Here is a 12,815-nt window from a genome sequence, read left to right on the forward strand (position 1 = left end):
TTACCCCAAATGCACCACCCAGATGACACGCCAGCCAGAGGACATGCATGTGCACGCGCCGATGAAAGTAACGTTATAAGCTGGGATTTGAACCCAGGTGGGCTGGTTCCAGAGTTCATCCACTGATCACCAGCTACACGCTTCTCGTGTTCCCCTGGGAACATGTGACTTTGCAACCCCAGAACTAGGACTGTATTTCCTGCTGCAGGTCAGAGGGGCGGCTTGGGATTAACCTGGATGAGTGCAGCCGGCTTTACCGCCCCTCCCGCCTCGCACTCCACACCCATGGGCGGTGGGTTGTCGTTCAGCGAGGTGCCCCTGTGTGAAGCAGGATCAGGTGCTGAGCACATCAACAAAAGAGCTCAGCGGGCCCCTCAGACTCTGCTGATTACCAAATAGCAAACCACCCCCACCCCCCGCGAGACATTTCCTTCCTGCCTCCTTGGGGCTCCTGGTAGTCAAAGGGGTGGCCGGACATTGGGCAGCCCTCTCGTGCCTCCGGAGCTGACCCTTGCTTGCTCAGAAGGCCTGGGAAGGGGTAGTGACAGTTGCGAAGCGCTTGGCGGTGGCTCCACCACCACCTTCTCCTCACGGAGGCCCCAGACACAGGTGCACACGCAGCAGGTGGCTTTCTAAACATGTGTGAGCATTTTCCCTGGCCTGGGTTGGTGGCTGGACAGCCCATGGCATGAAGGGGGCACCTCACAATTATGCTTGCAGCCCTGAGCATGTAGTGGGTAAAGGACTGCTTTCCACTCCTAGGAGATACCCCAGGGAATTGGAAACAGAAACTTGTACGCGAGTGTTCATAGCTGCACTATTCGCAGTAGCTGAAAGGTGGAAGCAGCCCAAATGTCCATCGATGGATGAATGGATAAATAAAAGGTGGTCTCTCGTGCAGTGGAGTACTGGCCATCAGTAGAAAGGGGTGAAGTACGGACACGTGCTACAACACGGGTGAACCCTGACAACATTCTGCTAAGTGAAAGAAGCCAGACACAAAGGACTATGATCCCATTTATAGGAAATGCCCAGAACAGGCAAATCTGTAGAGACTGAAAGTAGATTCATGGTTGCCAGCGGCTGGTGTGGGGCTGAGAGGGGGCTGGGGAGGGATCGCTCAAGGGTATGGCTTTCTCTCTGTGATGATGAAAATTTTCTTGAATTGACTCTGGTGATGGTTGCACAAGTCTGTGCATATATTAAAAGCCCTTGAATTGTACACTTTAAATGGATGAATTGTATGGTATGTGAACTGTATCTTAATAAAGCTGTTATATTAAAGAAGAGAGAGCATGCTGATTATCTGTACTCCCAGAACCACCTGCTGGCCCAGGATCCCCTTGGGGTGCTGGATGGACAGGAGCAGTAATAGCTCGTCCCGTCTCCATGTAGCGGCTCTCCTGGGGGAGCCCGGAGAAGCTGTTCTCTTCAATCACTGGGATTGGTCTGCATCCATCACTGTTCTGCCTGAACTAGAAAGATGCTGGGCCTTTGATCCCTGACACCTGCTCCTTCCTGCATCCCGTGGGGACAGCATGGAAACTACCAGGTCGGTGACCTGATGTCGCAGAGGCTGCCGCGGGCTGACCCGATCTCAGTAGCGGTTGCTTCTGAGTGTTGAAGGCAGCTCGGTGTGAACACTGCAGCCCTCAGTCCGAGGGCTGGGAGTTAAGGCCCCTGGAGGCAGCCGTCAGTCAAAAGCAGATGGGATTGGGGATGAATCCCCTAGGTGCCTCCCTCCTGGGTGGGGCAAACCCTGAGGGACTCTGAGAGTCCTCCATGGGGTCAGCTCCAGGTGCCTACTGGGTACCAGCTTGATAACATAGCAACCGCCTTATCAGCTCCTTCCTTCCCTGTCTCACTTCCCCACTCCTCTACCAGTTTCCTGGGATCACCTCCCAAACCAACTGCTTGTGCTCAAACCCTTGTCTCAGGGTCTGCTTCTGGGGAAAGCCAAACCAAGATACCCGAGAAACGTCCTTCATTCATTCCCTGGATATCTGAGCTGCTCCGAGCCAGGCTCTTCCGTAGGCAGCAGTGTGGCTCCAGTTGTGAATGGGACAGACACGATTCCTGTTCCCCTGGGGCTTAGAGGAGAGCGCAGAGACCCGGGTAAATAAATCACCCTATAAACGGAGATGGTGCTGGTGAGCGACTTCACAGGACGGTTGTGGAAATGACAGGATGGGTCAGTGCAGCAAGGTGGAGAAGGAAGGCTGTTTGGAGGAGAAGTCACTTAAATGAGATCCGTGCCGGGCAGGAGGCAGCTGTGTGCTTGTGCGTGTGCGCACTTGCGTGTGTGCACGGTGGGACTTGCTGGCGGGGCACAGTGGGAAGAGGATCTGCATAGCCTTGTGTTGCTTCTCAGAGTCACCTGCTTGACCATGAGAAGGGTTCAAATCCTGGCTCTTCCACTTGCCAGCTGGTGACCCTGGCCCAGGGTCCTTCGTGTCTTCATGCCTCCATTTCCTCATCTGTATAATAGGGACAGTCACTGTACCTGCCTCATAGTGTTGTGAGGACCGATGAGTCAGTGTAGAGGTGCTGTCTTGCCCCACCCAGATCTGGTTACCATGCCCGCGCACCTCTCTCCCAAGAGGCCAGCCTCCCTGCCTCCAGGAAGACCCACTTCCCTGGTGTGGTCCGTGCTCCAGAGGCTCCGTGTGACCAGGCTGAATGAAGCCCATCCTCTACTGGGACTACCGCCTGATTTAGCTTTCTTCTCTGGCCTCATCCTGCTCCCGCAGTCCCTTCTCCTTTGAGGCCCCGCCCGCCCCCCAACACCTGAACAAATGTCTCTGCCTCAGGCTTGGGTTCCAGGGAACTCACCTGTGACAACATGCAAAGCATCAGCACTGTGCTGATGAATGAGAGTTTCACATGGTTACTGATGCCTTTATTTTTATCCTTGTGGATGAGGCCAAGGTGTCTGTAAGACTCGTAAGGGCCAGGACTAAGTACATCTAGCAGAATGTCTGGCTAAGGGTTGAACGTGTGATGAATAGCTAGTCCTTCATGGATCGGAAGACTCAATATGGCACTTCTTCCCAACGTGATGTATAGATTCAACACAATTCCAATCAGTGTCCCAGCGAGTTATTCTGTGGATACTGACAAACCGATCCTAAAGTTTATATGGAGAGGCAAAAGCCCCAGAATAGACAACGCAATACTGAAGAACAGAGTCAGAGGATGACGCCACCCGGCTTCAAGACTCACTGTAAAGCTAGAGTTATCAAGACAATGAGGTGTTGGTGAAGTAATAAACAGTTAGATCAGTGGAACAGAGTAGAGAGCCCAGAAATAGACCCACATAAATAGAGTCAACTGATCTTTGACAAAGGAGCAAAGGCAGTCCAATGGAGAAAGCATAGTCTTTTCAGAGGTATGATGAATAAGCCAAACACATCTGGGGAGAAGAAAGAGGGAAGGAGTCAAGATAACACAATGGAGGCGACCAGTCCTGGCTGATAAGGGTGGATGCCTGCCCGCTCCTGGGACAGGACTGGCTTCCAAAGTGAGGTTGCTTGCTTGTGCTGATGAGAAAGGCAGTGTATGGATGATTGGGGCCACTTGCATCATTAGACTGGTTGTTGTTATTTCATTCTCTTTCCATCTGCCATGTTTCTTTCTCTCTTTCTGACTTTGTATGTGTGCGTGTTTGTGTCTCTCTCCCTCCTCATCTGGGTGGCTTGTCCTCTGTTCATGTCTGGTGTGTCTGTCCCTCTTTTACCGTGTTTGGGTGTCTCCATTTATGTTCATATCAGTATGTGTCTCTCTCCCTCTTTGTCCCATTTCCAGTTCTGTCCCTGTGTCCTCATCTCACTCTGTCTCCTTCCTCTATCAACAACTATTTATTGGGTTCCACTGTGTACCACCTACTTTGCCAGGGGTGGGATACAGTGATGAGGAAAGGAGCACCATCCGTGGTAAACACTGTGAATCCATGATTCACACCAATAAGCACTTGCCTCTGTTCAGTGCTATGGGGGAGAGGGGCTTAGTCTGTAGCATAGCAGGAGTTGAAGGGTTTTCTGTGAGTTTGATGATGATGGAGCTGAAACTGGAAGGAGAGCTTGGAGCTAACCGGGCTAAGAGCATTCCTGGCAGATCCAACAGCACATGCTGATGTCCTGTGGTGGGAGTGAGCACCACGCACTTGCCAGGGTGGCTGGAGCGTGGAGAGTGAGGGTTAACACTGGGCCTTGTTCTTAGTCCCAAGGGCACTGGCATGCCATCAGAAGGTTTGAAGCCCAGGAGTGGCCTGAGCATATTTGTATTTCATAAAGATGGCTGGGGGTAACTTCTGGCTACTTCACTAGACCAAGCAGGAGATACGGTGGCTGGGATTATGGTGTTGACCATGGAAATGGATACAAGTTGACAGATTCAGGAGCAATTTAGAAAGTAGAATTGATAAGACTTGGTGATTGCCTGAAGACAGTGTTACATTATCTGAAATATTTTCTTTAGTTATGTACATGTATCAAGTTTTTATTATAATTTTGCTGTAAGTTTGATAAAAGCTCACAGTAGGCCAATTCAGATATTCTCTCAGAGATATTTTATGGAGAAAGAGATGGTTAGATAATCATTGTTAGACTAGATAGGAAAAAAAATAATATTTCCTTAAAGTCACTAGACTCTTTTTAAAAAGATTATTTTATTGAGGTCATATTGGCTTATAACTCTGTAAATTTGAGGTTTATATTGTTATATTTCAGCTTCTGTATAGACTGAGTCGTGTTCACCACTAATAGTCTAGTTTTTATCTGTCACCATAAATATGTGCCCCTTTACCCCTTTTGCCCACCCCCGACTCCTTTCCCCTCTGGTAACTACCAATCTGTTCTCCTTATCTATGTGTTTGTTTGTTTGTTTATCTTCCACATATGAGTGAAATCATATGGTATTTTTCTTTCTCTGTCTGACTTATTTCGCTTAGCATAATATCCTCAAGTTCCATCCATGTTGTCACAAATGGCAGGATTTGTCTTTTTTTATGGCTGAGTAATATTCCATTGTATATATACCACATCTTCTTTATCCATTCGTCTGTTGATGGGTTTCCACGTCTTGGCTGTTGTGAATAAAGCTGCAATGAACATGGGGGTGCAGAGATCTCTTTGAATTGTTGATTTCATGTTCTTTGGATAAATACCCAGTAGTGGGATAGCTGGATCATGTGGTTTTTCTATTTTTAATTTTTTGAGAAATCTCCATACTGTTTTCCATAGTAGCTGCACTAGTTTGCATTCCCACCAGCGGTGTATGAGGGGTCCCTTTTCTCCGTATCCTCTCTAACACTTGCTATTTCTTGTCTTGTTAATTATAGCCATTCTGACAGGTGTAAGGTGATAACTCATTGTAGTTTTGATTTGAATTTCCCTAATAATTAGTGATATTGAACATCTTTTCATGTGCCTGTTGGCCATCTGTACATCTTCTTTGGAAAAATGTCTGTTCGTATCCTCTGCCCATATTTTGATCGAGTTGTTCATTTTTTTATTGTTGAGTTGTATGAATTCTTTATCTATTTTGGAAATTAACCCCTTGTTGGATATATGATTTACAAGTGTTTTCTCCTAGTTGTTGGGTTGTCTTTTCCTTTTGTTCATGGTTTCCTTTGCTTTATGAAGCTTTTTAGTCTGCTGTAGTCCCATTTGTTTAGTTTTCCTTTTGTTTCCCTTGCCCAGGTAGACATGGTATTCAAAAAGATGCTCCTAATACCAATGTCAGAGTGTACTGCTTATGTTTTCCTCTAGGAGTTTTATGGTTTCAGGTCTTACATTCAAGTCTTTAATCCATTTAGAGTTAATTTTTGTGTAGGGTGCGAGATAATGGTCTACTTTCATTCTTTTGCATGTGGCTGTCCAGTTTTCCCAACACCATTTGTTGAAGAGACTTTCCTTTCTCCATTGTATGTTCTTGGCTCCTTTGTGGAAGATTAGCTGTCTATAGATGTGTGGGTTTATTTCTGGGCTTTCAGTTCTGTTCCATTGATCTGTGTGTCTGTTTTTGTGCCAGTACCATGCTGTTTGGTTCCTATAGCTTTGTAGTATATTTTGAAGTCAGGGAGTGTGATGCTTCCAGCTTTGTTCTTTTTCCTCAGGATTGCTTTGGCTATTTGGGGTCTTTTGTTGTTCCATATAAATTTGAAGATTCTTCATTCTATTTCTGTGAAGAATGTCATTGGGATTCTGATTGGGATTGCATTGAATCTGTATTTTGCTTTAGGTAATAGACGTTTTAACTATGTTTATTCTTCCAATCCATGAGCACAGAATATCTTTCCATTTCTTTATGTCTTCTTCGATTTCTTTTAATAATGTCTTATAGTTTTCAGTGCATAGGTCTTTCACCTCCTTGGTTAAATTTATTCCTGGGTGTTTTATTCTTTTTGTCAGGATCATAAATGGGATGTGTTCTTGAGTTCTCTTTCTGCTGGTTGGTTATTAGTGTATAGAAATGCAGCTGATTTTTGTGTGTTGATTTTTGTACCCTGCAATTTTGCTGTAGTTGATTATTTCTAATAGTTTTCTGGTGGCTTCTTTAGGGTCTTCTATATATAGAATCATGTCATCTGCAAAAGCAGTGACAGTTTACTTCTTCCTTTCCAATTTGGATGCCTTTTATTTCTTTTTCTTGCCTAATTGCTCTGGCTAAAACCTCCAGCACTATGTTGAATAGGAGTGGTGAGAGTGGGCACGCTTGTCTTGTTCCTGTTCTCAGAGGGATGGCTTTCAGTTTTTCCCTGTTGAGTATGATGTTGGCTGTGGGTCTGTCATATATGGCCTTTATTATGCCGAGCTACTTTCCTTCTATACCCATTTTATTCAGAGTTTTTATTATGAATGCTACTGGATCTTGTCAAATGCTTTCTCTGCATCTGTTGAGATGATCATGTAATTTTTATGCTTCGTTTTGTTAACATGGTGTATTACATTGATTGATTTGCAAATGTGGAACCCTCCCTGCATCCATGGAATAAATCCCATTTGATTTTGGTATTTTAGTGTATTGTTGTATTCGATTTCCTAATATTTCGTTGGGGATTTTTACATCTATGTTCATCAGTGATATTGGCCTGTAATTTTCCTTTTTTGTGTTGTCCTTGTCTGGTTTTAGTATATGGGTAATTTTGGCCTTGTAAAATGAGTTAGGTAGCATCTCATCCTCTTCAATTTTTGGGGAGAGTTTGAGAAGGATAATTATTAAATCTTCTTTGACTGTTTGGTAGAATTCTCCAGAGAAGCCATCTGGTCCTGGACTTTTGTTTTTTGGGAGGTTTTTGATTACTGTTTCAATCTCTTTCCTTGTGATTGGTCTACTGACATTCTCTGTTTCTTCTTCTTTTTTTAGAAACGGTTTGTCTTTTTCTTTTTAGATTGGCACCCGAGCTAACATCTGTTGCCAATCTTCTTTTTTTTCTTTTTTTGTCTTCTTCTTTTCCCCAAAGCCCCCCAGTACGTAGTTGTGTATTCTAGTTGTGGGTCCTTCTGGTTGTGCTATGTGGGACGTCACCTCAGCATGGCTTTATGAGCAGTGCCATGTCCTCGCCCAGGATCTGAACTGATGAAACCCTGGGCCACTGAAGTGGAGCATGTGAACTTAACCACTTGGTTACAGGGCCGGCCCCTCTCTGTTTATTCTTGATTGGGTTTTGGGAGGTTGCACGATTCTTTTTTTTTTTTTTTTTTTAATTGAGTTATTGAGAGGTTACAATCTTGTGAAATTTCAATTGTACATTAATGTTTGTCAGTCATGTTGTAGGTGCACCACTTCACCCTTTGTGCCCACCCCCCACCCCACCTTTCCCCTGGTATCCACTAAACTGTTCTTGGTCCGTAGTTTTAAATTCCTCATATGAGTGGAGTCATACACAGATTATCCTTCTCTCGCTGGCTTATTTCACTTAACATAATTCTCTCGAGGTCCATCCATGTTATTGTAAATGGAATGATTTTGTTCTGTTTTGCAGCTGAGTAGTATTCCATTGTATATATGTACCACATCTTCTTTATCCATTCGTCTGTTGCTGGGCACTTAGGTTGCTTCCACGTCTTGGCTATTGTAAACAGTGCTGCAATAAACATTGGGGTGCATAGGGCTTTTGGGATTGCTGACTTCAGGCTCTTTGGATAAATACCCAGTAGCGGGATGGCTGGATCGTATGGTAGTTCTATTTTTAATTTTTTGAGGAATCTCCATACTGTTTTCCATAGTGGCTGCACCAGTTTGCATTCCCAGGTTGCACGATTCTAAGAATTTATCTGTTTCTTCTAGGTTTCCTATGTGTTGGCGTATGGCTTCTCATAGTATTCTCTTATACTCCTTTGTAATTCTGTGGTGTCTGTTGTAATTTCTCCTCTTTCATTTCTGATTGTGTTTATTTGAACCTTCTCTTTTTCTTAGTGAGTCTGGCTAAGGGTTTGTCATTTTAGTTTATCGTCTCAAAGAACCAGCTTTTAGTTTCGTTCATCTTTTTTATTTTTTTCTTCTCCCCAAAGCCCCAGTGCATGGCTGCATATCCTAGTTGTAAGTGGTTCTGGTTCTTCTATGTGGGACGCCACCACAGCACAGCTATCGACTGACGGGAGCTGCGATTCTGTCACTGGGAAGTGAACCTGGGCCACCGAAGCAGTGAGCACTGAACTTCAAGCCCTAGGCCATCAGGGCTGGCTCTTTCTCTTGTCTTTTAAGTTTCTGTTTCATTGATTTCTGCTCTGATTTTTACTATTATTTCCTTCCTTCTAATGACTTTGCTCTTCTTTTTCTGGCTCTTTTAGCTATAGTGTTAGATTGTTTATTTGAGATTTTTCTTCTTTCTTGAGGTAGGCCTGTATTGCTATAAACTTCCCTCTTAGTACCACTTTTGCAGCATCCCATACATTTTGGCATGTTATGCTTTCATTTTCCTTTGTCTCCAGGTAAGTTTTGATTTCTTCGTTGATCCAATAGTTGTTCAGGAGCATGCTGTTTGGTCTCCACATATTTGTCATTAAAGTCGCTAGACTCTTGACTGGCAGTCAGCTGGGTAAGTGGGTAATGTCTGAGAACAAACCTTAATACTTTTAATGTTCTTGGGTAACTGCTGAGATGGTTAAGTCAGTGCTAATTTCCTCCTAGAAGGTGTGAATTTCGGCGCACACAAAGGATCGGTGTTGTGTTGTTTTTGAGGAGTGAAGATAAAAGGACTCCCAGGTTTCTGGGGGGTGGGTGAAGAGTGGGTATGTGTCCCCCACACCTCTCTACCCCGCAAGGTGTAGAGACATCTCCTCCCCCATAATTGATAAGTGGTTTTTAAAACTTTTTAGTTTGAAACAATTTTAGACTCATTTTGACAGTGCAAAAGTAGTACAGAGTTTCTGTGTGCCGTTCATTCTGCTTCCCCAGTGGTAACATCTCTCGTAACCATAGGTATCAAACGCAGGAAATTGACACTGGTACAAAATTGTTAAATAAACTACAGGCTTTGATTGGTTTTTGCCATTTTTGACATGTGTTCGATATTTGTTTATTGTGTTTTCATTTTGGTGCATAGTTCTATAGAGTTTTATCACATGTGTAGATTTGTATAACCACTGCCACACACAGGATGCAGAGCAAACGCTGTTTATTGAAAGTCTTTTCACATTCCTTCATGACTCTTGTCCCCCAAGCTGTTTTCAGTCTAGCTAGACCCGTGGTAAGAAAGCAGAAGCTTTTCATTCATGCCATCACCCTCCCCCCTAAGTTCATTCTCTGCCCCTTCCTCCTGTTGCTACGTGTGAGTGACCTTGGACCTTCCGTGCTGTTTCACCCCAGACACTAAATGCCTTTGTTCACCTGTCTAGACCCGGTTCTGACTTCTTCCTTAGCCCGGGTCAAAGCTCAGCTCTCCTTCCCAACTCCCTCATTTCCAGGGTTACCTCACTCTCCCGTTGCTCTGTTCAGTGCAAGAACTGAGATGTATGTCCCGGGACTCTTAGGGTCACAAGTGACGGAAACTCATTTCACACTAACCAAAGCAAAAGGAAAATTTATCGGGCTGCGTGTCTGGGGTGCGGGCGTGTGGCTGCATCCTCAGGTGGTGTGAACTCCAGCCTCTCATTGGCTCATGTTAATTTTCTTTCAGTGGATATCATGGAAATAAAGGAAATCCGCCCAGGGAAGAGCTCCAAGGATTTTGAGCGTGCGAAAGCCGTCCGCCAGAAGGAAGACTGCTGCTTCACCATCTTGTACGGCACCCAGTTCGTCCTCAGCACACTCAGTTTGGCAGGTGGGTGCACGCCCACCGTGCTTTTCTCCTTGCTGTGCCCTAGTTTCCTCCCCAGGATGCTCTCCAGCAGCAGGATGGTCACACCTGCCTACCCACTAATGTGTGTTTGGGGGCATCATAGTTTTGAATCCTAATCCTGCCCCTTTCTAGCTGTGTGCCTTTGGGTAAGCTGCTCAACCTCTCTGAGCTGCTATTTGTTCAGCTGTGAAACAGGGAGAATGGTAATGCCTACTTCATTGGGATGTGTAAGGATTATGTTAAGGGCCTGCCTGGTTCATGCTGAGAGCTGAAGGCGGTTTACACTTTTTATCCAGGAAAGCCTGGCTTATACCATTTACTTGACTTAACTGTCCTGAAGGGACCATCCTGAAATCTTCTATCTCACACATATAAATGTGCACGCAGCGCACACATACATATATATGCGGCACACACAGACATGCGTGCGTATCTACAGCACACACACGCGTGTACACACAGCGCAAAGACATGCATGCATATCCACAGCACACACACATGCATGTACACACAGCGCAGAGACATGCATGCATATCCACAGCACACACACATGCATGTACACACAGCGCAGAGACACACATGCATTCACATGCACACACTGTCCACACATGCAGTACACATACATGCACACACATAGACACAGGGATGTGGAGGTGAGATTTTTGGGCATCTCTGTGAATCCACCAAAAAGCCAGAGAGGCCTCTGAGAGCCCAGAAGAAGAGCTGTGAAGGAGCTCAGCCCTTGCTCAGGGGCAGAAGCTTGTCACTACCTTCAGGTCCAATCCTAGAACTTAATGACTTAGAATTGTCTGTGTAGGCATGACTGATGAGAGAGAAAATGAATACCCTTAAAAGTAGACCAAAGTGGCGGGAAGGGATGATGGTTGAGCAATGGTAGGGATGTTTAATTTAGAGTCAGATAGCTCTCATTGGTTTCATTTCTCATTCATTATTTCATCTTTTGGGCATATGTTCTGTGCTGCATTGTGCTAGATGTCAGTGGGGCTATAAAGATGGCTAATACCCAGTCGCTGCCTTTAAGGAGCTCCCAGTCTCCTTGGGGAGATAGATGTGTGGACAGAGACTTAGAGTTGACTGTGATAAGAGCGATAGTTGAAGCATAACAGTGTGCTGTAGGAGCACAGAATGCGTAATTCCAGGGAAGGCTTTGCAGAGGAGGGGACTTTTAACTGGGGTTTTGAGGCATCAGTAGGAGTTGGAAGGAAAAAGGAAGGATGGTCCAGGGAGAGGGCTTTGCATGTGCAAGGGCTTGGAGGAAGGGAATAGCAAGCTGGATGTGGGAAATGATGTGAGTGTATGTCTGATTGACGGTGTGTGGTGGGTGGCAAAGATGGGGCAGGAGAGAAAGGGGCCCATGACCATGAGCCTTCAGAGCTGCGTCCACTTAGCCCCAGTATAGGGTGAGGCCTGGCCACTGTTCTTGGTAGGAAGCCGTGAGACCCCAAGCAAGACTTGGAGCCCAGGATGCCAGCTTTGGTGTCTGTCCCACTTTGGGGTCCCTCTTCCAGAGCCCTGGAATTCAAGGTCAGGTAGAGAGATGGGCAGGACCTAGATTCAGATCCCAGCTTCTCACTCCCTGCTTCTGGGACATGTCTCAATCGTCTGGAGCCTCAGTTTTCTCCTCATCTGAACAGGAGGCGTGAGAGCAACAACCTCGCTTGCTGCTTGTCCGGACTAACAAGGTGCCTGCTGGTTAGGAGATGTTTAGTAACTCGGCGAGTTGTTCGCCTTGCTAGTTCCATTTTACTGATGAGGAAATGAGGCACAGAGGGGTTAAGTAATCAGATGCCTGTCACACAGCCCTGAAGTGGTGCAGTGGGACTTGGCAATGATACGAAGCTCTTAACTACTGCTTTTTGCCACTTCCCGTGCACGCGTCAGCATTACTTGCTTTCTGCCCCTCTCTCTGGCCTTGACAGGAAACAGGGGAAATGCTGAGGGCTGCTCAGGGTTGTGGCGTGTTATCCCAGGTCCTGCATCTTCGTTCACATAGGGCTAAAAGCTAAAACTCTGAAAACAAAATTGCCCCCTCGTCACCCCTGCTGTGGAAGGCTCATCATGGGCACCCATGGCCTCATCTCAGACACAGAGCAGGTCTTAGAACCATGGAGTGCGGAGGAGATGCCTGCTTGCTCCCTCCTGCAAAACTTGGTGCGGGCGCGGGCTTCTCCCATCCCCACGGTCTGTGCAGGGCTGGGGAGGCGGGGGACCCGGGTCTCTGAGCAGAGGTCTTCCAGGGACTCACACAGCCCTTCTGTTCTCGTTCGTCTCTCCAGCTGACTCTAGAGAAGATGCAACTAAGTGGCTGTCTGGCTTGAAAATCTTACACCAGGAAGCTATGAGTGCGTCCACACCCACCATTATTGAGAGGTATTGGCTTTTTTGCCTGTTTCTCTCTGTCTTCACTCACTCTTTCATTTATTCTGCTCTCTTTAACCAACACGAGCAAAAGAAAGAGCAATGGGACATCTCGTCTTGGAGGCTCGTTGAGCGTCCCGTGTGCAGTGTCCAC

General features: G+C 46.0%; 1 protein-coding gene across 1 annotated transcript in view; it reads left to right on the forward strand.

Annotated features, from left to right (window-relative positions):
• Positions 1-12,815, forward strand: part of PLCG2 (phospholipase C gamma 2) — a 144,504-nt gene that overhangs the window by 47,826 nt on the left and 83,863 nt on the right. Inside the window, exons 3-4 of the mRNA XM_046682466.1 lie at positions 10,121-10,264; positions 12,580-12,673. Of these exons, the coding sequence (XP_046538422.1) occupies positions 10,121-10,264; positions 12,580-12,673 (238 nt within the window). The remainder of the gene's footprint in view (positions 1-10,120; positions 10,265-12,579; positions 12,674-12,815) is intronic.

Source organism: Equus quagga, chromosome 13 (genome assembly GCF_021613505.1).
Source record: "Equus quagga isolate Etosha38 chromosome 13, UCLA_HA_Equagga_1.0, whole genome shotgun sequence".
Taxonomy (NCBI): domain Eukaryota; kingdom Metazoa; phylum Chordata; class Mammalia; order Perissodactyla; family Equidae; genus Equus; species Equus quagga.